At 40.5% G+C, this 23,835-nt stretch overlaps 1 protein-coding gene across 3 annotated transcripts in view; it reads left to right on the forward strand.

Annotated features, from left to right (window-relative positions):
- The first annotated feature begins 639 nt into the window (after window positions 1–639).
- The window catches only part of LOC115339547 (myosin VIIA and Rab interacting protein), a 236,801-nt gene continuing 213,605 nt past the window's right edge, over window positions 640–23,835 (forward strand). The window contains exons 1-2 of one of the 3 annotated variants that reach the window (XM_030009692.1): window positions 640–990; window positions 15,223–15,372. In XM_030009692.1, coding sequence (XP_029865552.1) covers window positions 15,263–15,372 — 110 coding nt within the window. In that variant the 5' untranslated portion in view covers window positions 640–990; window positions 15,223–15,262. The remainder of the gene's footprint in view (window positions 991–15,222; window positions 15,373–23,835) is intronic. The other 2 variants (XM_030009690.1, XM_030009691.1) reach the window with 2 other exon arrangements.

The raw sequence follows: 23,835 nt of genomic DNA on the forward strand, positions 1-23,835 counted from the left end.
GGATGAAAAATAACACCACGGGAAAAGTAATTAGCCTGATACAGTACAATCTGCAGTGATACAGGCCATAAAAAAGCACGGTCAAATTACAGCGGTGACTCACTGAGGATTTGAACGACTGACCAGGCCACACCTTCGTTATGATTACCCGGTGCGCTGCATCCATAGCGATGGAATTCTTGTCCGTTTGCAACAACCCCCCCCCCCCCCCCTTCGGAAGACATCCCCCACACCCAGCCTGCATCCACAGCAAGGCACAGACAAGGACCGCCTGGCCGTACCTCTCCCCTTTCTCTGCTCTACTCAGCCAACCGGCGCTGTAGCGGTGGACGGGCCGCCGGTATTTCTCCCGGCATCACCGTCTGTGACGGCAGCGGGCAGGCCGGGGCTGAGGGGACCCTCTTTTTGCCTCCCGGGGCGGGGGGCGGGTGGGTCGCAGCCTCGGCCGGCCCGCAGCACCACACGCCGTTTTAGGGATGCGCGCCAAGCTGCGGGTGCGCGCGCAGTCTCTCCACACACAGGCGCGCTCCCGCCTCCTCCCCGGCACGCGCGGCGCCACCGCCCTTCGCCCGGCCCCTTCTCGCCGATTGGCCGGCGGCCCCCGGGCAGGTGCCGGTGCGCGGCGGGGGCGCGGCGGGAGCTGCTGCTGCTGCTGCTGCTGCTGCTGCTGCTGCCGCCGCTGGCACCGCGGCAGCACCCGGTGGCGCGTCCGTGAGGGGAGGGGACGCGGCGGGCAGGAGGAAAAGGAGAAGGAGACGGCGACTGCGGGCTCTTGCCTTGCGCCGGCCGGTGCGAAGCGGGAACGGGGCACCTGTGCCCGGCGGCTCCGCGCGGGTGGCTGGCGCGGGGACTGGCGCGGAGGGGCCGCAGCCCCCCTCCCTGCGTGAGCGACGGGGGCGCAGCTGCCGCCGGTGGCTCTGCCCGTGCCCCAAGCGCTGGGAAGTTACTGCCCGCCTGCCATTTTGGTGCAGCCCTCGCGTTTGGCCGAGGGTGAGTACGGCCGGGGGCGCGGCCGCCGTTCCCCGCGGGCTGGGGCAGGGGCTGGGGCGGAGGGGGTCACCCGCGGGGCCGGCCGGCGCCGTGAGGGGCCCCTGCGGCAGGGCCCTGCTCGCGGGGCCGCCCGCCGCAGCGCCCCGTCGCGGGGGGGCGCGGGGGGGGGGGGGGGGGAAGAGCGGCCGGTGCTCGGCCCGCGACGGTTCCCGCCCCGCTTGCGAGGGGTCGCGCGCGGCGGGCGGGGCTGGGCGCCGGGTCCCGCGGCCGTTGGTGCCTGGGGGGCCGCTCCTCCACGGCGACTTCGTGTGCGGGACGACGACGACACGATATTAGGCTTCTTTTAATTACCGGCCAGATGTCTGAGTAGCTTCATAGCGCTCTGCTGACAGCGTGGTTATTCGAGCGACGTCCCTGCAGGGCATTATTATTGTTATCATTATTAGAGTGTTTTACTCTTGATCAACTTCCCCGCAAGCACGGGGAGGGTTTTGGCGTAGCGCTGCCTCTGCCCCCTTTCCGCGAGAGCATCCCGCAGCTCCGCGCTTGTAATTTATGCTTCAGACAGAAGCAGCATGCGTTTTCCTAGTATCAAGGTCAGTTTATCGTAACTGCTGAGGAAAATACCATATGGCTCGGGCTGACTTTTCTTAGGGAATCTAATTAAGTAGGAGCGTGTGTTGTACTGGGGTTTGTGATATGTTTTAGGCGAACGTAACCAAATTAGATCGCAAAATGCCTTACAGCACGTGTGCGTCCTTCCTCAAGCATGTTTGCAGGGATGTTAACTGTATCTAGCCATCTATTTTGACAAATGGTGGTTTTTTGCATTATACGTACTGTTTTGCTATTTCCTGCATTTCTGAAAATGTGGGTAGCTGTCGTGCTGTGGAGCCTGGAGTTTGTTAGAATAGGCACAGCAAGGATTTTGGCAATAAAGGCTTTTACTTGTTCCTCTGATAACCCTTTTCTGGAAGGCTAGAGAGAGAAAGGAGGGAAAGTTAGTTTAGTTCTCACATTGCCAGATGTTTTTCTGACTTTGAGGGACCTGTCATCAAGCTGGGCAGGTTTTTATAGTTGCTTATTAATGGTGATAGTGGTTCCCTGGGAGCTGCTTTGAGACCACTGACTCTGTCCCTACAGTTAAATTGTCAAACAGTAACATTTGCCACTTACTTCTAGCTTGCGAAAGTGAACAGAGCTGTGTAAAAAGCAGAAGGTGATGTATCTTGTACATAATCCCTCAGGCTACTGCCTTACCCATCGTTACTCAGGTACTGGATTGTATCAGAGCATATTTACTGATGCATTATGCCCAAGCATCCAAAAATGTGCTTGGCGATTTGGTAGCCTTCCTGTGGAATTTGTCAGGTAACTTAGTACAATGCATACAACAATTACAAACAGGAGTATTGTTTTCAGCAGCTGTGATACATTAATTGCCAGTGAGAACTCCCAGAAGTCAATTCCATCCCAGTAGCCCGCACCGGGATGAGAGAGACTTAAAAAAGGACTGCCCCCTGCAACAGGACTTGCATCTTGGACCTGCTGCTGATTCAAGTGACACAATATTGTCCTTTCAGACAGGTTAATGCTTTTTAACAGATTGTCTTCATCTGAACCGGTGCTATCTAGGAGTAATACAAGATCAAGAAAGCTAAGCTAAAACTTTCATTTATTTTCCTGAGTTGGTTTCCTGCTTCCACCCTAACCTGATGAATACAGCTGAATACGCTACAATCGAATGCTAAACCAGGCTTTTGGATTATATAGGGTATACCCAAGTGTATGAACACAGTGGGAGTTTGCCTTTCTCACTTAATAGTTGCAGTAAACAGAACACTTGAAGAACTTGTACTTAAACAAAGAAAAAAAAATCTCTAAACTATGCATGGGTGGTACTGAAGAAAAGCTGTATATACCAAATGCACTATTGTTCATAAACAGTACATCTGTATGAAAATGTGACTCCTTTGTGTTGCTGCCAACATTAATATGCCCTATTGTTATCAGACTGGAAACTGCTGTTTGGCAGTGTAAACCACCTTCACTTGCCCTTGGAAAGTTGGACAAGTTGAAAGAAACTAGTTGAATATAGCTCCGTGAAAACCATAGGGACAATTTTTCTCTTTGAGAAAATCCATTCCTTTGAGTGGACTAATCCGGCCTTCCTGTGGAATGCTTTATTCACCTTCCTTTTGGATCCTGGTAGGTTCTTTGCTAAATGGATTCTTAGAGATAATAAAGGCTTGTGGCTTACCTGTGAACCACTGACAGCCAGAAAATGAACCAGCCCCAAGTTTCTTGCATTCAGAGATTTATAGCAGCTTACTTTCAAAAGAAGCTTATTGGACTTAAGGGAAGAGGAAGATAACTGCTGTATTTGAGTGTGGAGCGCAGCACACCGTACTGTTGCTCAAATTACCAAAGAAACTTGGCCTTTATCTACAGCATGAACAGGGAATTTTGTAGAAGGGCTAAATACAGTGTGATTTGATAAGATTGCAAGCCATGGTCTAGTTTTGTGTATCTCTGAGATTGGGCAAAGATGCCTATCTCCAAACTTTATGTGAATTTACAGAAACCCAAGAGGAAGATGCCTTATATGTGGCTGGCACACTAGTAAGATCTGTCGTTCGTATGGTAAAGACTAGTGATTATGACCTGCTTGCTATTTAACTTTCAGCTGAAATGCGTTATCCTCTTTTTTTAAAAAATCTTATAGAAAAATGCCATGGTGTGTTTTTTAAAACTGCATTTTCAGAAAATAAATGTCATGTTCAACATTCTATGTCCTGAAAATAAATAAATAAAGCACACTATAGTGGAAAGCAGTTTAACGAATCAGCTAGCAGCTTTAGCGTAGATGAACAGAGTATAAGAACCACAGTGGCTTGACTGCTCAGAAGCTAATATCAGCATTATTGCAATAGTGACAAATTTTTAGATCTGATGGATACTATTCTGGAAATAGGAACACATTAAATTTCCAGGCCAATATGCATTAAATTTCAACAGCAGAGCATTTATTTATTTGTTTATTTATTTATTAAGAATGTTATACTAACAAAAATATTTCTCTTGCAAATTTTTACTGGCCCTTTAGTCGCTGAGCTGGGTAAAGGAAATGAGACCCCTTGTTACTTCCTATTACCTATATGCTTCATTTACATATTGATCAACTGATGTTCATAAAAGAAAATCTAATATTTTGGTATTTGGTGTTTGGTATTCAGGTTATTGCAGTTAGTACTATCTGCTTGTTGTTTTGAGATATAAAGCATTACCATAGGAAATTAATTTTGCATTCTTCAAGGCGAAGTACACCTCCAAATAAAATATCGCCTATTGAAGTGGAGGAGCTAACTACTGTGGAGATTAATCTTGAAGATGAGACACTTTTGATGGCATAGTCTCAAGTTGACTCATGGTAATCAGTTAAGTAGTCTTCCTGAGTTTTGCTGGTGCTGGCTGGCAGGTGGGAAGGGAACTCTCAGCCTGTCCTACTGCTGAGAGACCCAAGCTCAAGTTCTGCTGTGCAGCAGTTCCAAAAACCTTTTCTTTCTGGACTCTTCCTTGCAACATATGCTGCTTATTGATGGAGAAGAATAAACGGCTAAGTGACTTAATGCAGCCATAGTTTCTGGATCAAGTCTGTTTAAAGGGTGCTGAGGTAATTTACTGTTGAAAATGAGATGTAGTCTCTTCTTGTGATAGCAATCTGAAATGTAAAGCCTCATTCAAAGGCTATTAAAGTCCATGGCATTCCCACTGGCTTTAATGAATGTTGAAGCCAGGCAACAGCCTGAAATATTTTTTTAATATCTGCTTTTAAAAAAAAGATTTTTAAAAAAATATTTTTAAAAAATATTTTTTAATCTTTTTTTTTAATCTGTTTTTTAATAACAAAACAATCTCACCCCCAACACCCTCCACCTGCCTCTATGCAGGATAATATGTGGCTCTGCTGTTGTAAACCAACTTTCTGTTCTTGGAGGAAGACAGTACATAATCTGTTGTTTTCCTTCTTGAAAGGAAAGAAAGCAAAACATGTTTACAACTTGAGGAGTAAATTTTCTGTTCTGCTCTTGTGATGAGGAGTTTTATCTCTTCTGAAACTAATACAAAAAGAGCTTCTTTGCTTATTAGGTGTTACTTCTGATACAGAAGGGCATTTTAATGTGGTTTTCTTCTGTCCCTTTTGGGCTGTATGAACAGGATGTTGTGTCCCAGGGCAATCCAAATAGCAAAGTGCTGGTTTGTGCCGTTATCATTAGTTGCTACGGCATGAATGTTCAGCGTCTGATTTAAGTGCTGTTGACAGAGATGCAGCCAACACTGTCCTGAAGTGTACCTGGAGTTGCAGAGTGTACCTATTTTTCGAAGCATTGTTAATCTTGCAAGAGGTTGATTCCTGTTTCCCCACCCCCCCCCTTAAGAGAACTAATCCCTCTGCCCCTCAGTGGTCATCCCCAGGAGTGCTTGGTGTACCTTTCTGGAAGTTATCTCAGTACTTGTGTCTTGATGTCATAAGTGCTTTGACATTTGTTTGACAGACCATGAGTTGGATTTAAGTTAAACCATAGTGTGTGAATTGGAGCAACAGCAGGGTTTAAAAACAATTGAAAGAGCTTTGGGGAGGATTCTAAAAGGTATAATCTGGTGATGTTGGTTTTTATACCCTCAGTTGGGCTTGATCTAAAAGGTGGTGCCAAAAATTGTCTGTATGTTAATCACCGCAAGCACAAAAGTCATGGGTTGAGTCCTAAATGAGAAGAAAACAGTTCACCTCTAGAGGAAGATCAGCCTGATTATTCCACCCCATGCACTTCTAATGTTTAATGACAAGGCTTCAGATTCCTGCTCCAAGGTAGTATCACAGGTCAAAAAGAGGGGAATCAATGGATGAAATACTGTGGACTCAGGTTCTACACTTAATCAAGTGAACTGCACCTCCTCCGTGGAAATACATAATCTATGTAGTTGTGGTAGGTGAAGGATACCTTAAGATTGTGCTTTCACTTGTGGGGGAAGTTGGTGTCAATGTTGTATCAAGGTCCAGAGGCCCACTATAATGGATACTGGAAATCTAAAAATTGGGAGAAGCTAATGTAGAGGACTGGAAACAGGAATTTTCTTGGTAAAGCTGATGTTCTTCGTGTAGGCTCATCAAAGGAGCATGCTGTTTCAGTGTACTGGTGGTGCTACTTTGATCTTCAGAGGTGGGCCCTGATAAAGGCAACTGCTTTAAAAAAAATGTTAATGAGGTACAGAGGAGTCCTAGCTAGTTCCTAAAGATGGTGGCTTAACTTGATTAAGTTGATCATATAATAGTTTCTGTGGGACTCAAAAGGTGTCTGTGCTGGCTGGCTGATTTTCTAAACCTGTAAGAGGATGAACTGCTTTGGTTCCCTAGTTTAAACCAAAGGAGCTGTGAGGCTGCTCCAGTTTGGATCCAAATATGAGTGAAACAGCAGTCAAAACCTGACAGTGAAGTTGGCCTTTGAACTCCAGAAAGTGTCTGACTGTGTCTTGCGCTTGAATGTAAATGTTCCTTGTTTGCATAAACTTGGGATCCAGAACTTCAGGTTTGTGTTTGTTGGCCAGGGCTCAGATTATCTCTATGTTGTATAGTGTCAATATAAAAAAAAGTAGCCAAGCTTGGGTCCAAAGCAGAGCCTCTCCTAAGCACAGTGTAGAGAAGGTCCCAGTGTCAACAAACTAATCCATTAACTCCCCGACCTGACAGATTAACCCAGCTCCTAGTTTGGTTTTCAGAGGCTTTCTGCAGCTCTAGCTTGATTTCACAGCTCTGGCTCTATTTTACTCTTGTTTTATGTCACTTAACAAAGGCTTATCTAAACAATTAAGACAACCTGCTTCTGAAACCCTTTTTTCCATGCATGGGGCATAAGTTGTGTGTCAACCAGCTACAGCTCATCACTAAGTCTCAGTGAAATGGGACATGTGGCTTTACAGATGTCACTCTTTGTTATTGTATCTCTTACGATTCTTGCTTGCTCTAGCATAAATCAGGGTTAGAAGTACTTTGCAGGTGTCAGAGTGAATGCGGAAGGCACAGTCTTATGAAATTATTTTTTGTTTTGATTTTGTTCATTTACTTGCTAATCTGTAAAATTTAGTAATTTGCAGTGGGGTTTCCTGTCAGTGGTTTGAATTAGCAGTGATTTACTGTATTAAATTTGTTTTCACATCTGGCAGCACTAGAGAATACTGCCTCATTGTGGCAACTGCTGTTGGAAGCATATTCCTACCTCTAAAAATAGAATTTCTGTCTCTGTCCTAGTCCTGCAGGAAGATTCTTTCAGTCAGAGGTTAGTTCTTAGATCAAACTTAAGGATATGCTGATGTGTGATATTTAGTAAGAGGGATGCAGGATATTTATTAGTGCAACATATGTTGTGGGGGAAAAAATCCATTTTATTGTGTAGGATATTTTAAGTATGCCTGTGGTGTGTTTGCATACTGGTTGGATTTTGTTTTATGGATGTTTTGGTAGCAGTCAAGCAATCCACTTAACTGTTTACTTTTGTAGTTTGCATGGGTTGATCACAATATGGCCTTCAAGTTATGATGAGATTCTTAATTTATCATAATTCTTTTGCCCGTATTATTGAAATGCAAAATTAAATTTATATGCAGATGTAAAATGTGTAGTGCTTCCAGAGCTGTTTGAGGTTTTACAAAAGCTTCACCTTTTCTCTCAGTGTTTTCTTCCCCAGATTAAAGGTATGAATAACTCCAATGAGAAGCCTTACCACCGCTTTATGCAGTAGCGATGCTTTGGCATCTTGAACTTGCAAGAGTTATCTTGGTAGACCTATATTTTCTTGGTTAGTTTGCTGAATTTTATCAGTAGGATGCTCCTCTAGAGCTGTTCTTACAAATAGTGACTGCTGTGGTACTAGGGAAGGCACTTAACTTTAAAACACATACTCATCACGTGCTGCTCCACAGCTCGTATGGTAGTGGACCTTCTGTATCATTCAGTTTCTTCAGGCCATACAAGAAAATGGGGTGTTGGAATCTGAAATAGGGATCTGCACAGGAATATCCTGAGTTGTGCTCTGTTATATACTCTTTCACAAGGAGGGAGATAAATATTTGAGCCTTCCTAGGCTTAACATGGCACTGAACCTGAGCCTTTTTCTGGGTGTACGTATTAGACTGTTACACAGATAAAGTGAGTGCTCCCTTCTCTGCCTGCCTCTTAAAATGAGATAGAAAGTGCCATCAATTCTTTGAAGGAACAGAGGATTTGCTGTTTCTTTCATCTCCCTTCAATCTGTGTAGCTCATTTGAGGGCCATTGATTGTGAAATGCTGAGACTGACAGGTGTCTCGGGAGAAGGATGTGGCATGTATAGTGCAACACAGGTGTATGAATGTATTTTTGCAGTCCTCGCTCTTGAGCTAATGCCAAGGAGAGAGGAATACAAATGAGCATTCTGTTTAGAATTTTCTTCATGGTGGCTCAAACTTAGAAAGTACAGTGTGAAGACTGATTTGCCAGGTGTGTTCTGGTTTGGGTTTTGATGGGAAGGTGGAAGAAGGGTCAGAACTCTGTTCAGCGGCTGCTGTTCTCTCTGTGCGGGGAGCCTGGGTACATAAGCAGTAAGCTCTGAGCCCCACTTTGCAAGTCGGGCATCCAAAGGGAAGCCCTTGCAGTGTCATGCTTACAGATGTGCAAATTTCTGATTGTGTTGGGCTCTGTGGGATCAGTTGCATGCCCTAAGTGCACATGCTGGCTTTCTCCCTGACCTGTGCTGATTCACCTTGGGGTTGGTTGACAGTCCGTTACAGTATTGAGCTGCATTTCATACTTTAGATTGAAGGCACACCGAAAAGAGGCCAATCATCCAAGATACAATTGTGTGTCAGCACGTTACTGCTCCAATTTTGTCTTTTTCTCCAAGCTGTCTTCCTCATTTTGGGAAAAGTAACAGTCAGTCTCACACAGTCAGAATACTGTCAGACCCATCATCTCAACCATGCGTTCTTCCATGACAGTTGCTACTAAATAGAGAAAATAGAGCTGAGCATGATTTGCCTAAATTCAGCATAAACAATAGAAGACAAGACTGAAGTAAAATGAGAGTAACTAGAAAGCTGATGACAGTGAAATACATGCTAACACTATATGCCAGATGACCTATGATCTTTAGCATCTGTAGGGCCAAATTCTGGATTTGGCCTTTCTTCTAGGAGCTCACTATTACCAGTGAGAAGATTATTCTGGTCAATGAATTTGGCTTTTATATTGCATTTTGAATTCCCACTGGGATTTATACTTGTGTATCAGTCCTAGGCCTGATACATAGGTATAAAATGGTCATGATTTATTATTAAGATTCTCTTTTTAATATGACTTTTCTTTTAATCTGCCAAAGGTAGATGACAGAAATTAAGTCCTCCAGCATAATCTTTAGTCTTTTCTGTAAAAATGACTTTTTTTTTGCTATTTAAATAAAATAGCTTCTGGTTTTTAGAAACAGTTTAATATGCTGTTTTCTGCCTTGGAGAGTGACATCCTTAGGTGAGAGATGCCATTCTTTTTTAAATAAACTGTGACTTTAGTGGAGCTTTTCTACTTCTGCTATTTCATATTCAATACTTAAAATAATGTAACATATAGAAGGAAGAAGACTGTGAAAGTCCTATTTGTTTCCTAAATAGATTAAAATTTAAAACCACACAGTACTAACCTTTGACCTTTAAGATTTACAATTTCCCCCATTATAGTATGTCCTGGCACTCTTCTAGATAAGAAGTACACATGGTTATTGTAATAACTTGCATTAATAAGGAACGTTTCTCCCAGAAGGACAGGAATGAACTTCATGGTTCTTTTAAAAACCTGCTGCTTCACACCGCCCCGCCTCCCACTCCCCCCTCCAAGTGAAACAAACCTAACTTTGCTCAGGAACTTGCAAGCTGTTTGGTTTTCTAAACAAATCTCACACAAAATTAGTACAAGGCTGAAAGGAAGATAATTTTCTGTTTTGGTTATAGACCAGGAAATAGTGCAGTAAATCTCAATTAAAATCTGTGTGGGTACAAAGAAAAACATCCTTTTTGAGATACTTGTCTTGCTTCTCATTTAAAATGTGGCACACCAGATACCAATCCTCATGTTGGAGTCGCTTGAGCTGTGCTTAACTTTTCATCTGAAGAGGTGGCTTTGTACTTCCGATGCGTATTTTTCCCTCTTGTTATTTTGGGACACTAGTTTATTTCCAGCGAAAAGGGAAGAATATCCGGTGGTGTTTACTGCAGCTTCTAGACTTTCTTGGGGTTTAAAAAAGATTAAGAAATTTGTGACCAATGTTAATTATGCCTCATTTTAGACTTAATGATGTGCTAGCTGTAGTAGAAATGACTTTGGACAGTAATGTTCTTTAAATGTTGTCTTTTGGCTAAAGTCTGTTTTGTTCAAGTGTGGTGACATAATTCAAAACACAGGAATCCCCTTTACACTTCAAGACTCAGACCTTATTTTTGTCATCAAATAAAGCATGTGGCATTATATAATTTATATATGATACATATTTGTGACACATTAAAACGTTTAGCCTAATGACCTTGTGCCGGCAATGTGATCACTTCTTTCGGATGTTCAATTAACAAAACTTTTTTTAAAATACGAGGTGTGGTGAAGGAGCTCCGTTGTGGACAAAGCGTTTGTCTTTCTTTTTGGCTTAGAAAGGTGACTATCTTGTACGATTTAGAGGGCAAAATGTTCACCAATAAGATTACACAGAAGGATTTCTTAAGGTACTAAAAGACTTCTGCAGAAGTTGGTCAAATTCCAAACTATAATGACAAGACAGATTGAGGAGTATTATTTAGGTCTTGACAGACTGCTGAAGGAAGTAAACATGAGTTGGTTGGTGACAGAATCAAAGATATAATCACTAGCAGGTTTTTTCTTGACTTTTCTACCTGGAAAATACTAGAAGTGGTAGAGTAGCAGAACAGAGTAGAAAAGCTCTGGTGTTTAGTGACTCTAAAGCTGAGAGCATGTGAGGGAAAGGTATTCTATATGAAATATTTCAGTTGCAAATAGCTAGGTTGAAGGAGTTTGTGATACTGGCTCCTCAAGTATCACATTTCATTAATGCACATGAGCAGCATTTTAAAGCAAAAATGATACTGTGTTGTGGAAACAGGTGAAATCTTGATTAAAAATTTGCTCAGAAGGAGTTGTAGGATATTCTTGTTCGCAGTGCCGGGGTGTTGGAGGGATCTCTTCCAGATACACGCTTGTATGGCCCCCTGCCCTCAGCCTTCTCTTCTCCAGGCTGAGCAGTCCTAGCGCTCCCAGCATCTCTTTTTGTGAAGGATGCTCCAGTCCCTTAATCATCTTTGTGTCCCTGAGCTGGGCTTGCTCCAGTAAGTCTGTATCTTTCTTGTACTGGGGAGCTCAGACTGGATGCAGCACTCCAGGTGCAGCTTTGCTAGGGCTGATTTCTTTGCTACAATGTGAAACTAAGATGCCTGTGTTGTACAATACTCAGTGTGACCACTTGCATAATTAACTTTATAATGTGGCTTTTTTGTCAAGCAGAGAATCTGTTTTAAATGTTAGTTGGTTCTTTAAAAAAAAAAAAAAAAAAAAAAAAAAGTTGTTTGTGGGCTTTCTCCCCACCCTCCTGTAATGCTAATCTTCTGCTGAGACTGCAAGTCCAAACAGCTTAGGTATCATATGAGTGACCAGGAAATACACTACTTGCCCTCATTTCTTGTGTGGATGCTCTTATCCATTTTAAAATTCAGAAGCATTGCTTGCTGTTCTTGAAAAACATTTCATTTGCTCCTTGTTCTGTGGGGGTTTTGTCATTGTTTTGGTGTTTTTCTTGTTGTTTTTTTTTTTTTTTTTTTTAAAGGTTAAATTCAAGAAATGTTTTCAATATGGAAGTTTTAATTAGATTTTAAAAGACTGTAAGAAGTATTAAGATTAGGGTATTACTTGGACAATACCCAATCATGTAGTGTAAGCCTAGGCTTTCCTGTTACAGTGTGTTAATTGAGCAATAGTTTATTATTCCTTGTAATGTCTCTGAAAGCTTAAATTTTGTATTCAGTTTGAGATTTAGCAAAGTATTACTCATGAAGGCAAACATCTGAACAGCCTCATGTCAGTTATTTCAGTTGAGGCCAGGAGTTATTTCAGCCTCAGAAACTATTTTGTTGTCATTTTTTAAAAATTTAACTTTTTACACTTCCTCTAGAGGATTTGCCATTGTGTATTTCCAAAATGCATAATCTGGATCTACTGAAAAAAAGACATTTGAGCATTGTTTATAAATATTATAAACTGCTGTGATACTCCCAGATCAGAGGTGATTTAGTAATGTGATGAAAAATTATTTCCTGGGAAAAAAACCCACAAGTTCCTTAGAGGTTAATGTAATATTGGAATGCAGACTGAGAGTCTTATAGGTAAATAAACCACATGAAAATCCAAAGTTAAAGTTGCTGGTGATTTTCAAGTATATGTTTACTTGAAATTAAGTCTTTGCTGACCCCAGGAGATTGGAGGTAGTGGGGCTGCCCACCTACTCCCAGATTTAGGGGTAAATTTCCCCCTTCTAATACATGATTGCAATTGGCAGTGGCGGCTGGATCAAAGGGATAATTTTCTTTACTGATCGGCCACAGTTTTTATGTGTGAAAAAACAGTATTAATTTTGACAATGTTTCCAAAAACATTTTGATGAAAACCTGAAGGGAGAACTTATTATGACAGCGTTAATTACAGTTGTTAACTTGATGTTCAAGAACAACTGGAATGGCATCTTTGATCTAGTATCTTCATTGTCTTGTGTCTCAGACAACTGTAGCCCTACTGTGGAGGGGTGTCTACTGGCTCCAGCAATTGCTTAGAATAGTTTTATTTCCTTTTAGTTGATGTGTTTCTCCCATAAAGTGTATGGGTGTGAAAAAAGTTAATTGGAAAAGTCCTGCTTACTTCCCTGCGGATGTGGCTTTCCTGCAGTGAAGCCCTTCCATCCTTTTAGAAAGTCAGAGAGGCCCTTTGCACTGAAGTGCTTTGCATGAGAAGAGCTGAACAGGTATCCTAAAGCCTGAAGGGAAGAATGTGTCCCAGGGCACTGCTTGTTCTGTCTTTGAGCTCCAACGTGTAAGCGTAACCTCAGTAAGCCCTACTTCACCATTTCTTATGCCTGCCAGTGCGCAGTGAGGCTTTGGTACAAGGAGTGAGGATGAAGGGACAGGGGAAAATCTTAACATTCTGGTGAAAGTTTCAGGAAGATTTATGTGTGTTTGTGGGATGAAAGAAAATCTTGCCGGTTGTTCCTCACTATATTTTAGCCAACCTTTAATCTTAACATACATTCTTGGCCTTGCAAGTGGGATTAGTGAGGACTACGTATAGTCCTCCGTTTCTGTGGCAATTTTTTCTGCAAAAATTAGGGTAATTTTATTTAGAAGTACATTTTTATAGCCTTTATTAACTCATTGTTGATGTTCCTGTTCAGCTTCCTTAGCAGACTGAAAGAGTCAAGCCAGAACATACTGTTCCGTTGTGACCTTTGTTAGCTGCATGGTAAGCATGTGTCTCACTGGAGGGATCTTGTCATCTTGGTTTCACCTAAGCTTCTATCCCATCTGCTTGTTTTTGTTGAAGTGCTGTCTCCTTGAATGAAGAGTGTATTCTGAACTTCATCGATAGCCTAACCAAAATAGAAAAAATAAGCAATACCCTCCTTCCATGTGTGTGTTTTTTTTCTTGTTTGAAGAACTGTAACCAGGTGAGGAAGGTAAATATTGTTGTAAAAAAAAAACAAAGCAAAACAACAAAACCCAAACAAAACCCAACCAACCACATTCCCCATCTTCACCTAAGTAGCAAATGAATTGTTATGTTTAGAAAATAAAGGTGACTTTTTTTTTTTCCATGCTTCTACTTGCTATACTATTAGCAGCACTTAATTTTATGCTATAGCAGTGTTGCTTAGAGGTGTTTTTTTGAGACAGAACCAGCTTATGTGTTTTACATAGTCTGATTCACTTGACACTCATAATGGATAAAAAGGCAGTAATAGTTGCCTCTGCATTATAATGTAAGAACTTTTGTGTGTTTGTAATTATTATATACATTGCTAGGAGCTCATAACAGAGCTGCAAAAACTGTGTGATGTTTCTGAAACCATAACTCAGTGTGGAGACGGACACCTTTACAATTGCCCAAATAATTACATAAATCAAATCACAGAAATTAATACTGAGAGCTGAATTTACTAGAATTCAACAAAATTAATAAAAGTCATAAGAAAATAAATTAGAACAAATTGATGATAATTCATTAATGAAATAAATGGACCAAGCTCTTGTTCAAACTTTATAGTACCTTCAATTAATACATAACGTTGACTACTACTTTTTCTTTTCCATTGTCATTCACAGAAAGGGGAAATAATGATATCTTGGTGGTAGTGACATCTAAATCTTTCCAGTCACTCTGGGAAATGCATTTGAAATGTATATGCTTACTTTTTTTTGTATGGTGTTTTAAAATAATTCCTGGTTTCTTAGTTGGTAGTACAAAATATTTTTGAGTGTTATAGGAGAGTATGTTCTCTATTCATACACAGTCACAGGGACTGTGTTTTGCAAACAGTTTTGCAAACTGGTGGCATAAAATCTTAAGAAATATTTAAACCTGATTTCAGCTGAGTTAAACATGTTTTTGAGGGCAACACTGAGGTCTTCCATCAATATTATTTAATATTCCAAATAATTTATCTTTTTAATTTCTTTTTAAATTGGGGGTGATTGCTTTCAGTGCATGGAACTTGAAAAATAATTCTGAAATGAATCATTCAAGTTGTGCCAGGGGAGGTTTAGACTGGATATTAGGAAAAATTTCTTTACTGAAAGGGTTATCGAGCATTGGAACAGGCTGCCTGGGGAAGTGGTTGAGTCATCATCCCTGGAGGTGTTTAAAAAACATGTAGATGTGGCACTTAGGGGCATGGTTTAGGGGTGGACTTGGCAGTGTTAGGTTTATGGTTGGACTTGATAATCTTAAAGGTATTTTCCAATCTAAATGATTCTATGATTTTCTTCTCTGATGTTTATGGCAGCAACTTTCTTTTTGTTGGGCAGATGTGCCTGTGATTTCAACACACTTGGGAAAAATATCAATGCTTTCAATTTATTTTGCATTTTTTTCTGTTTCTGCTTTCAGATTTTCTTCATAGTTATTCATATCCAGGACAGAGTATATAATGGGGAGAAAACTGGATCTTTCTGGCTTGACTGATGAAGAAGCAGAGCATGTGCTCCAGGTGGTTCAGCGAGATTTCAGTCTTCGTAAGAAAGAAGAAGAAAGGCTGAGGTAAGAATAAAAACATGATTAAAAATATTGGTGTCTCTGGATTGTTACAAACTGGTTTGGGGGGAAACTGGAGAACACAGCTTTTTTGTGGTGTTCTATGCATTAATAATCAGTCCTATCACAGAGGCAATAAACATCCAAACTCCTCCACATGAATTCAATTATTGAGTGGTAATTCATTTTTCTGTTTAGTCTATCCTGGCCTAAACCACAACAATGGTCTCTAGATCATCTGTGTATGTTGCCTGGGTAGAGGCTAAGTAGTGGTTGACTTTAACATAAACAGAAGTTTAAGTTAAGAGATTTTTTTCTTTCGTTTTGTTTTGCTTGCTGTAGTCGGTTCATTTTCTTCTATTCAGAAATTTTGTCTATGTGCAAACATCTGAAGATGAAGAAGTTAAACCCATCTCTTTGCCCCAAAATTATCAATGGGACATGTTATCCATTGTATTGAGAAGTTAATTTTGCTTTCAGTAGTCTGTGTACAAAATGATTGCAAGCAGAAACAACCCAGAAGAAAACAAATGGAACTTGTTGTGAGGTAAGTTTTTCAGCCCAGGAACATCGGTATGTGACAAGGGGACTACTGACAGAGACCTGAATTGGTAGATGCAACATTTTTCCTGTAGTTTCAACAATATTTCCTTGAATTATGATGTCTGATTTTTTTTCTTTTATAATTACCTGCTTTGAACATGTATTTATTCTCTAGAATAGTCTGAAGTCTTTATCTATACTTGGCAAATGTGCATTCTCTTACCGTACTACTAGTATCACAGATATCATCTGTTTCTTTATCATTTAGCATCAAGCTGAAGTCAACAGAGCAGGAAGATGACTGAAATAAGCACAAAACTAGGCATATATATTATGTGCCTAGTGGAACTGTGAGGAATCCTGTCTCTGTCAGTTTTCTGTTTCTATTTTCTGAAACTACTTGGAACATTAGGAACAAGAAAGAAGACTTGTGGCATAGGCCTAATTCAATTTTGGCATGCTGTGCAACTTCTTGCTTGGGTTGGTAGCGCAAGCTTGCCATGGGGAGGAAAGACTGGGTGAGGGTGGGATGCAGGTTGGTGGTTTTTTTTTGGGGGGGGGGGGGGGGGGGGTTGGTCTGTTTGTTTTGCCATGGGTTGTACTGATTATTTTTGGCAGTCTTTCACAACAAAGGCAAGAGATACTAGAAACAGTTTAAGGAGGGTGAATGTGGGGGGTTTCTTTGGCTTTTTTTGTGACTGGTTGTATCTTACTGGAGCAAGCATACCACAGTTAACAAGTGCTGCGGCATCTTGCCTGTTCTATACAACTAGTTCCTATAGTGAGAGGAGGAAGAAAGATGTAAGGCATAGTCTCAGAAAATTGATTGGAAGGCCTGGATAGATAAACTTTTTGCTGGTGTTTGTGTTTTACTATTTTGCTGCTGAAGTTGTCCATGGGACTTGATAATTGAATGATCGCAAGTAGAAAACTGGTGTGAGAAGGGAGATAGAACACTGGAAAGGTAGCAGAAACACATGGACTGAACTTAGCTTATATATGAGTATGTAAATTTTTTTCTCTTGAGTGTAGTTCATGCCTTTTGCAAGTATTAAAGTATGTTAAAGTGCTGCAAATAATGAGCCGTACTGACAAAGTCCAAGTTCTGAAATGTAGGCAGATATTTAATATATGTATTTAAGTAATTTTAATGACCTTAAAGATGGCCAGTGAAGTTCAAAGCTTACTTCTGACTTAAAAGCTATGACTCTTTTTTTTTCATCAGGCTATTCCATTTTTTTTACAAAATGCAGAGTTAAAAGGAAGGATGTAGCAACACATCTTTTTATCTTACTATGTAATAGAATATGTAATCATATAAGAAACTTGTACCTTGCTATAGATCAGATTTTTCAGCCTGTGAGAAAGCACATTAGTTCATGTGTCTGCTTTGATGTTCTTGGCTCTATTGCATTTGTTTTCAGAAAGTTATCAACTGGCAAAGTCTACAACATCGTTTCACTTTACAGGTATTGTCAAGCTTGGTAATGTTCTTTTAAGAGAAAGTACTGCCATATATATTTTATATATTAGACTGCTGTTAATAAATTCAAAACCAACTTATATCTGAAGGTAGGTTTTCTTTTCTTCCTGTAATTAATTCCAGGTAGCAACATTAGTCTTTGGTTGGAACTGTTGAAGCTTTTGTGTGTGATACTTTCTTGAAATAGGGTTTCTGTATAATTCTTCATAGCATAGATAGTTTTATTTTGGGGTGGTTTTCCCCACAAAGATTTAGTAGCTGTTTCACAGATCTCTCTCTGGGATTATTCCCATTGGTAGCAATTATTTCTAAAGATCAAGAACTACTTAAGGGAATATATGACAGATTTCCACTATATCAGGAGAGTAATGAAAGCTAAGAAAACCATAAGTGGTTGATGGCTTCAATTTTGCTTTGCTAGTGGAAGCTGAAGAGTTAAGTAACATACTACAAGAAACGAAGTTTTGTCTTCACTCCTAATAAATGTTTTTAAGGTAATAAAGTGAATTGTCAACTGTTTTAAAGCTAACATACCAATGTCTTTTACAATATTGTAGTTGTTGCATGTTAATTTGTTTTTCCATATTCTGTAAACAAAATGACATAATGAATGTGGGGAGAAAAGCCATACTGATCATCTGCATTTTCTGCTGCAAAGCTGTTTTGAATCTCTCTGCAGTGAGAATTTTTAGCAGTGGTTCTCTCCTTTAGCATAAAGTTGGGAGAAAGATTTAGTGTTATCAGACAGGCTGCTCTTGTACATTTTGGGGAAAAATTAGTTGGCTAAAACTAGTAAGATAGCAGTAAGATGACCATATGCAAATAGTGATTAGTGTGGTTGATTTATTATGCCTTACTCCTTCATATCGGTTCAGTTTCTTTTTTTTGCTATGGCTCTCAGCCTGATATCAGATTAATAATATTTACTGTTCTTTGTTGCTTGTTCACCCATAATCTTTCTATTTCCATTATGTGTTGGTTCTGTTCCTCAGCAGTAGTGTTATGTTTTTATTTACTCCAATGTTAGTGTAATCATCCAAAGTCACTGAGGCTAAAATTATAACACAGACTCATAGATAGGTGGGCTTGGTCTTCTGTGAATCAGTTGAAGTAGGCAAACCAGGCAGAGCTGGCATAATTAGGAAGGTGATCGGTTTGGGTTGCTTGGCATGTGTGCTGAGGACTAGGCTGTGGTAGTACAGCCTTGTGTACGTCATTACCTCTGCCACAGAAGCTCTGCAGGCTGTCTCTGGGCTACTAGGACACTAATGATCATAGCTGGCTTTTTGAGCAAGTTGACTGGACACACTAATGGGTTTTTTTCTCATGGACAGATTTATTTTCTTAATCTTGAATTTCAGACTTACCCATTGGTGACATTCTGCAGGTGCATGAAGATTGGACTGTTTTGATGGTTGAACTTTTAATGTTTTGCTGTGTATAACATTTTCATCATATCTGCAGTTTGTGGGGGGTTTCTGGTTTGCTTTTTTTAAAAATTTTTTTTTAAGAAATGGCAGAGGAGATCTTACAAGAGCCTACAAGGCCAAATGTGAGTTTGTGAGATAGGCCTCTCTACATAAACAGGCGTGTATAAGTTTGCTGCCTTTTATTTCTTTCCGTTTACTGCCTGTGTATTCAGTTTTCCAGGCTGTCTAAATGTGCCACTGTTTATTCTCCTTTGCTGGGGGCAAAATCAATTCCCCCTGTGGTTTTATTTTTACAGTTACCACGGTATTTATAAACATGCTTGTCCATTTGCTTCAGGTCAGGAATGCTGAGAAGTCAGGGTGTTTTAAGTAAGTGAAATTAACATTTTACAGAAAAAAATTGATGGATCATCTTATTGCAGTGGATGTTCCCAACCTGTTACGTTTTAGACATGTGGACGGGTTAAAAGATGGCTGTTCTGATACTGAATTTAACATTCAGAACAACTGCAAAGGGAGTAAAGTTAGAAGGGTGGGAAAGGGGGCAGGCATAGAAAGGGCTCAGTGCTGATCAGCTGCCAACAGAGCAGACACTTTACCTGTCAGCAGCTACTTTACTTTAAGAGGCCATGGCCTAAGCGACTTAAGCCATGTTCCTATAACCATTGGCTAACAAAAGTTTCCATCACCATGGTAAATGCTGAATCAGCCATTCATGTGGTGGTATTCTAGTGATAAGCCTCAGAAACTTGTGCTGGGCAGGGATGAAAAATGTTTCTTTGCAGGGGCCACGGTTCTCTTTTGTTTAAACCACTGCTCTTAATCCCCTGGGAAAGCGTATTTAGAAGGAAAAATTGCTGACCTTCTGGTACCACATGGACATGTAATCATAGATCATTGATCACTTAATAGAGTTATGTGGGGTCACTGGAACAGCACAATGGAAGTGTTGAGGGTTGACTGTCACCCACAGGCAGAAACATCACCATGTCTTGCCTGATGTGTCTTTCATAGCTGGGTTGGTGAATATCAGCTTTGCTGTCTTTAGGCAGTCGCATTTTCAATTGTGGTAAAGACAAACTGCAGTGGTTCATGATCAAATCTCCAGCAGTGTTTTATTTGCAGAAAAAATGAGATGTGTGTGCGCTTACTGGAGGGTCCTTTCCACTCTGGTTGTTCTAATTTTCTTTTAGCCAAAGAACTGGTAAGGGACTAGAATAGAGCCTCGTGTAGAAGATGATGAAACATTTTAAACTGAGAATTGCTTTTGCCTGCTTTCTTCTTTCCACTCCTTTTGCATTGTAGCCCATTGCAGCTTGAGAAGACTCGTGAAGAGGCTTCTTAAGAAACAAATTCTCATACCTGATGAAACCCAAAATCCTGTTGATGCTTTTTCTTGTCAGACTACAGTAGACTTCAGTGTATTTACAGTATGTGTCATGGGTCTTGTAGTGGATAAATTATTAAGCTCCTTCCAACCTCTGTTAATTGAAATATTGTCTGTGAGTCATATCAAACTGGCAAAATGCCAAGTCAGACATTTGAGTAGCTATCTGTTGATTCTGCATATCAGTTCTTGTTCCTCCTTCCTGTGGCAGGCTTGTATCAAATATCTTAAACAAAAACCAACCAAAAAATGCATCTGTCTTCCCTTCCCTCCTCGCCTCCAAACAAAGCCATTTTAAAGCTGTTTTCCTAGTGAGGAAGGAATGGGAGACTGGTCTCATCTGCACAAGCTTCAGAGTTTCAGCAGATGAACTTCTCATAAATACCTTGTTGCTCAGTGTTTCCGTAAGGTCAGCCTGCCTGCCCTTCACTGTGATGAACGCTGTGGGGAGAGCACAAGCAGCATTCCTATCCATTACTCTGATTTTTTTTTTTTTTTTTTTTTTTTTTTTTTTTTTTTTTTTTTTTTTGTAGCAGGTAGGCACTGTTCTGGTTCCTGTGCCTGCTTGTTAACTCCTCAAGGGATCTAGAGAAGGAAGCTGTAACATACTACTTCATATCCCTGCTTCTGCCTATGAGTCTTGAGAGTAAGGCCGCAGTATGCTGAGGAGGATCGCTAGCGCTTCTTTATGGGCTGTCCTGAGACGTATTCTCTCCCTGTGATAAAAGGTTTTAGAGCAGTTCACTACTCCTCTGAGAAAGGTGCTCTTTGTGATTCCCACATTAACACAGCTGCACGCTTCTCCAGTGCAAGTCTCTGCTGAGCTGTCATAAGTTTAGCACTCATACATCTAAACTTATTTTTGAGTGCAATGAATGATTCATCAGAATCACAGCTGCAACTTAATATGTTATTTTGCTACTGCTTTGGCTTATAAAACAAGTTAAAACATATCTAGGGCAGTACAGCTGTTTACTGCAAGTGAGGGTTCATTAACAAGATTAAGAGCAAGACATCTTTATTTATAGATTATCACCAATTTTGTTACATAATGTTTCAAGATGCAAAGAAACCTATTTCCTAGCTCATGCAGGCTGTCAGAATTAGGAGTTGTCAGTAACTTCATCTGTGTACTAGATGCTTTACACTGTTACTGTGTGGCCCTCTCTCAGCAGCAGTGTTTAATGTTTTAGCAGATACCCCTTAGCTGTATTCTCAGGTCAGGATAAGTTGCTTATCAAAAGATAGTTAGTGACCTGGATGAATTTTGCATGAAAGCCAGATAGCTAATGGTTATTTTTACTGCAGTGTCAGTAAAGATGCACTTTAAAATGCATTTAGAAACTGGTACTTGTTGCTAATTTCAAGAAACATTGATCCAAGCGTGCTGCTTGCTGCCAAATAACACTGTTTGGGGTTAGACGAGAAAGTAGGTATCTCAGCAATGACACAACATCCCACTTCATGTGCAGTGCAACAGCATTTAGTTTAGTCCTCCTTTCTGTGATTTGCCCAAAACTTCCTGCTCCAACACTGCAGGGTCCTGGTGCAAAGTTAGCACATAGGTTCTGCTCGACCTATAAGCAGGGAAAGTTATTGCAGTTGACAAGAGCGTAGGATCTAGTTTATGCTTTAGAAGAGGGAAATCAGGGCACTGCAAAGAATCTGGCATTAGAAGCAAAGAATTTTCAGCTGTTTAAGTTACAGGTTTGGGTCCAAATTTTTTCTGCCTGATTGAGGAAAAAATGCCAGGGTACTTCCAAAGAGCAGCTTATGCTTAGGTGCCTCTAAAACCAATTCTGTGCATCTTCCTTGTGCGTGCTTGTGACTATAATGGGAACTCACTATGACTGTCCTTGTTATTTGAATGCCATATAGATGCTACAGGGAAAGCAAGGATGGAACTTCTCAACAAGTTATTTGGCAAATGCAGGACCTCATTCCCAAAACTGTCATTCTTGAATTTTGTGCCAAGTGTTTTAATACAGGCAATTCCAGATGTGAGTTTTGGCTTTTTAAAAATGTATTTACAAATGCAGTTTCAACTGAGAGGAAATGCTGGTGAACCAAGCATGAAGAAATGTGAGAGGTGATGCTTATGAAATGGTGCAAAAAGAAAAAAGCCTAATTTTAGGGAATATTAGAGCAATTTGTATAGAAAGCAGTGTCTCCAGCTAACATTTTCAGTATTGGTCAGGCCGTGGGAGATGTAGCTGAGGTACAGCCCGAATACACTGTGCCAATCTTGCATGACCTGTGGGTAAGTATTTAAAGGAAGCAGTATGATGTTGCAGAGATGTTATAAAACTTATTGCAGGCTTTTTTGTGGTAATTTGGTCTTTGTCATGGGTTACAGCTAATCAAATTAACAGCCATAGTTTAGCTAAAAGGATTGAGCATGCCTAGTGATAATGAATAGCTATAATGTAAAACCAATATTTAATCTCCAATATCTTGTGTATGAAGAGTCTAAGCTGTTAAATGTGACTTGTAGGAGTAATCTTCTCTCACCTGACTAGCCCTGCAGTGCAGGGATGTTCTCTTGAGTATGGACTCCTGTCTGTACAATTTAGTCACACTGAAAATAGTTGCTGAAAATGTTAAATCTTAAGTGCTTTTTTCAGAGAAAGTGCTTCAACTTTTTTTCCAAAGAAACAAGATACTAATCTTGTTAAATATATTACTCTCTGTTAATTTATCAGAAACCTTTTTGTTGAAGCTGAATGTTAGTTCATGGGAAAAATGTACAGATGTTCATGGGTTGATAGGGAATCTGCTGAGGGAAGAGGTTACTGGGGAAATTGTGTTACAGGTTTTAAGGACAGGGTATTCAAGGCTCTATTTGAATGCCATCAGTTTCTAGATCTTGGCTTGGGTGTGAGGATGAGCCACATGCACCTCTTGAGTTCTGTCCCCCATTGCTCTGTGAATTCAGAGTTGTTGATTCTGTAGAGGTTAGCTGGATCTGGGCAAACACCACATTGAAAGTTGGACTCATCTACTGTGTGTCTGTTGTCTTTTTACCACTGTACTGGACCAAAATGGGAATATATGAACAAAAATTGATCATTTTCTAGTCTCATGTACACTGCTGGGTGAATAATTAGCCTAAGAGAAAAAAACATCATCTAACAGGTAATCACTGAAACATTCAGCCTTTTGGTAAAGATGGAGAGTTTGGACACCCTCATGGGCGTTAAATGAAATGGGGTGCTGGAGAGCAGGAGAAAAAAATTTTCTTACGAGGTGCTTAGCTGTTCTTTTGAGCAACCAGGGAGTTCATCAGAGAGATGCATGAAATGGATGGGTCAATGTATATATTGCACTATCTAAAGTAAAGATTAAGGTTTTTCGAAAGGGGAATGATGTGTCTAATTCAGAATCTGATACTTCTGAAGATGAAAACTGAAAGCAATAGTGCCTGCAGAGGTGACTTTCTAGGAACCAGTTTAAGTAGCTGGGAAGAATGTGAAAGAGCACAAGTGTCAGGTCCTGTACAGTTGAATTTCAGGGTCTTGCTCCAGAGGAGAAAGGTCTGGACAAGTTATCTGCACCTTGGCAGTATGGTTTAAATCTAAAGCCGGAAAAGCAAAATGAATACTGTGCACAGTGACACCCACCTCCTG

Source organism: Aquila chrysaetos, chromosome 3 (genome assembly GCF_900496995.4).
Source record: "Aquila chrysaetos chrysaetos chromosome 3, bAquChr1.4, whole genome shotgun sequence".
Taxonomy (NCBI): Eukaryota; Metazoa; Chordata; class Aves; order Accipitriformes; family Accipitridae; genus Aquila; species Aquila chrysaetos.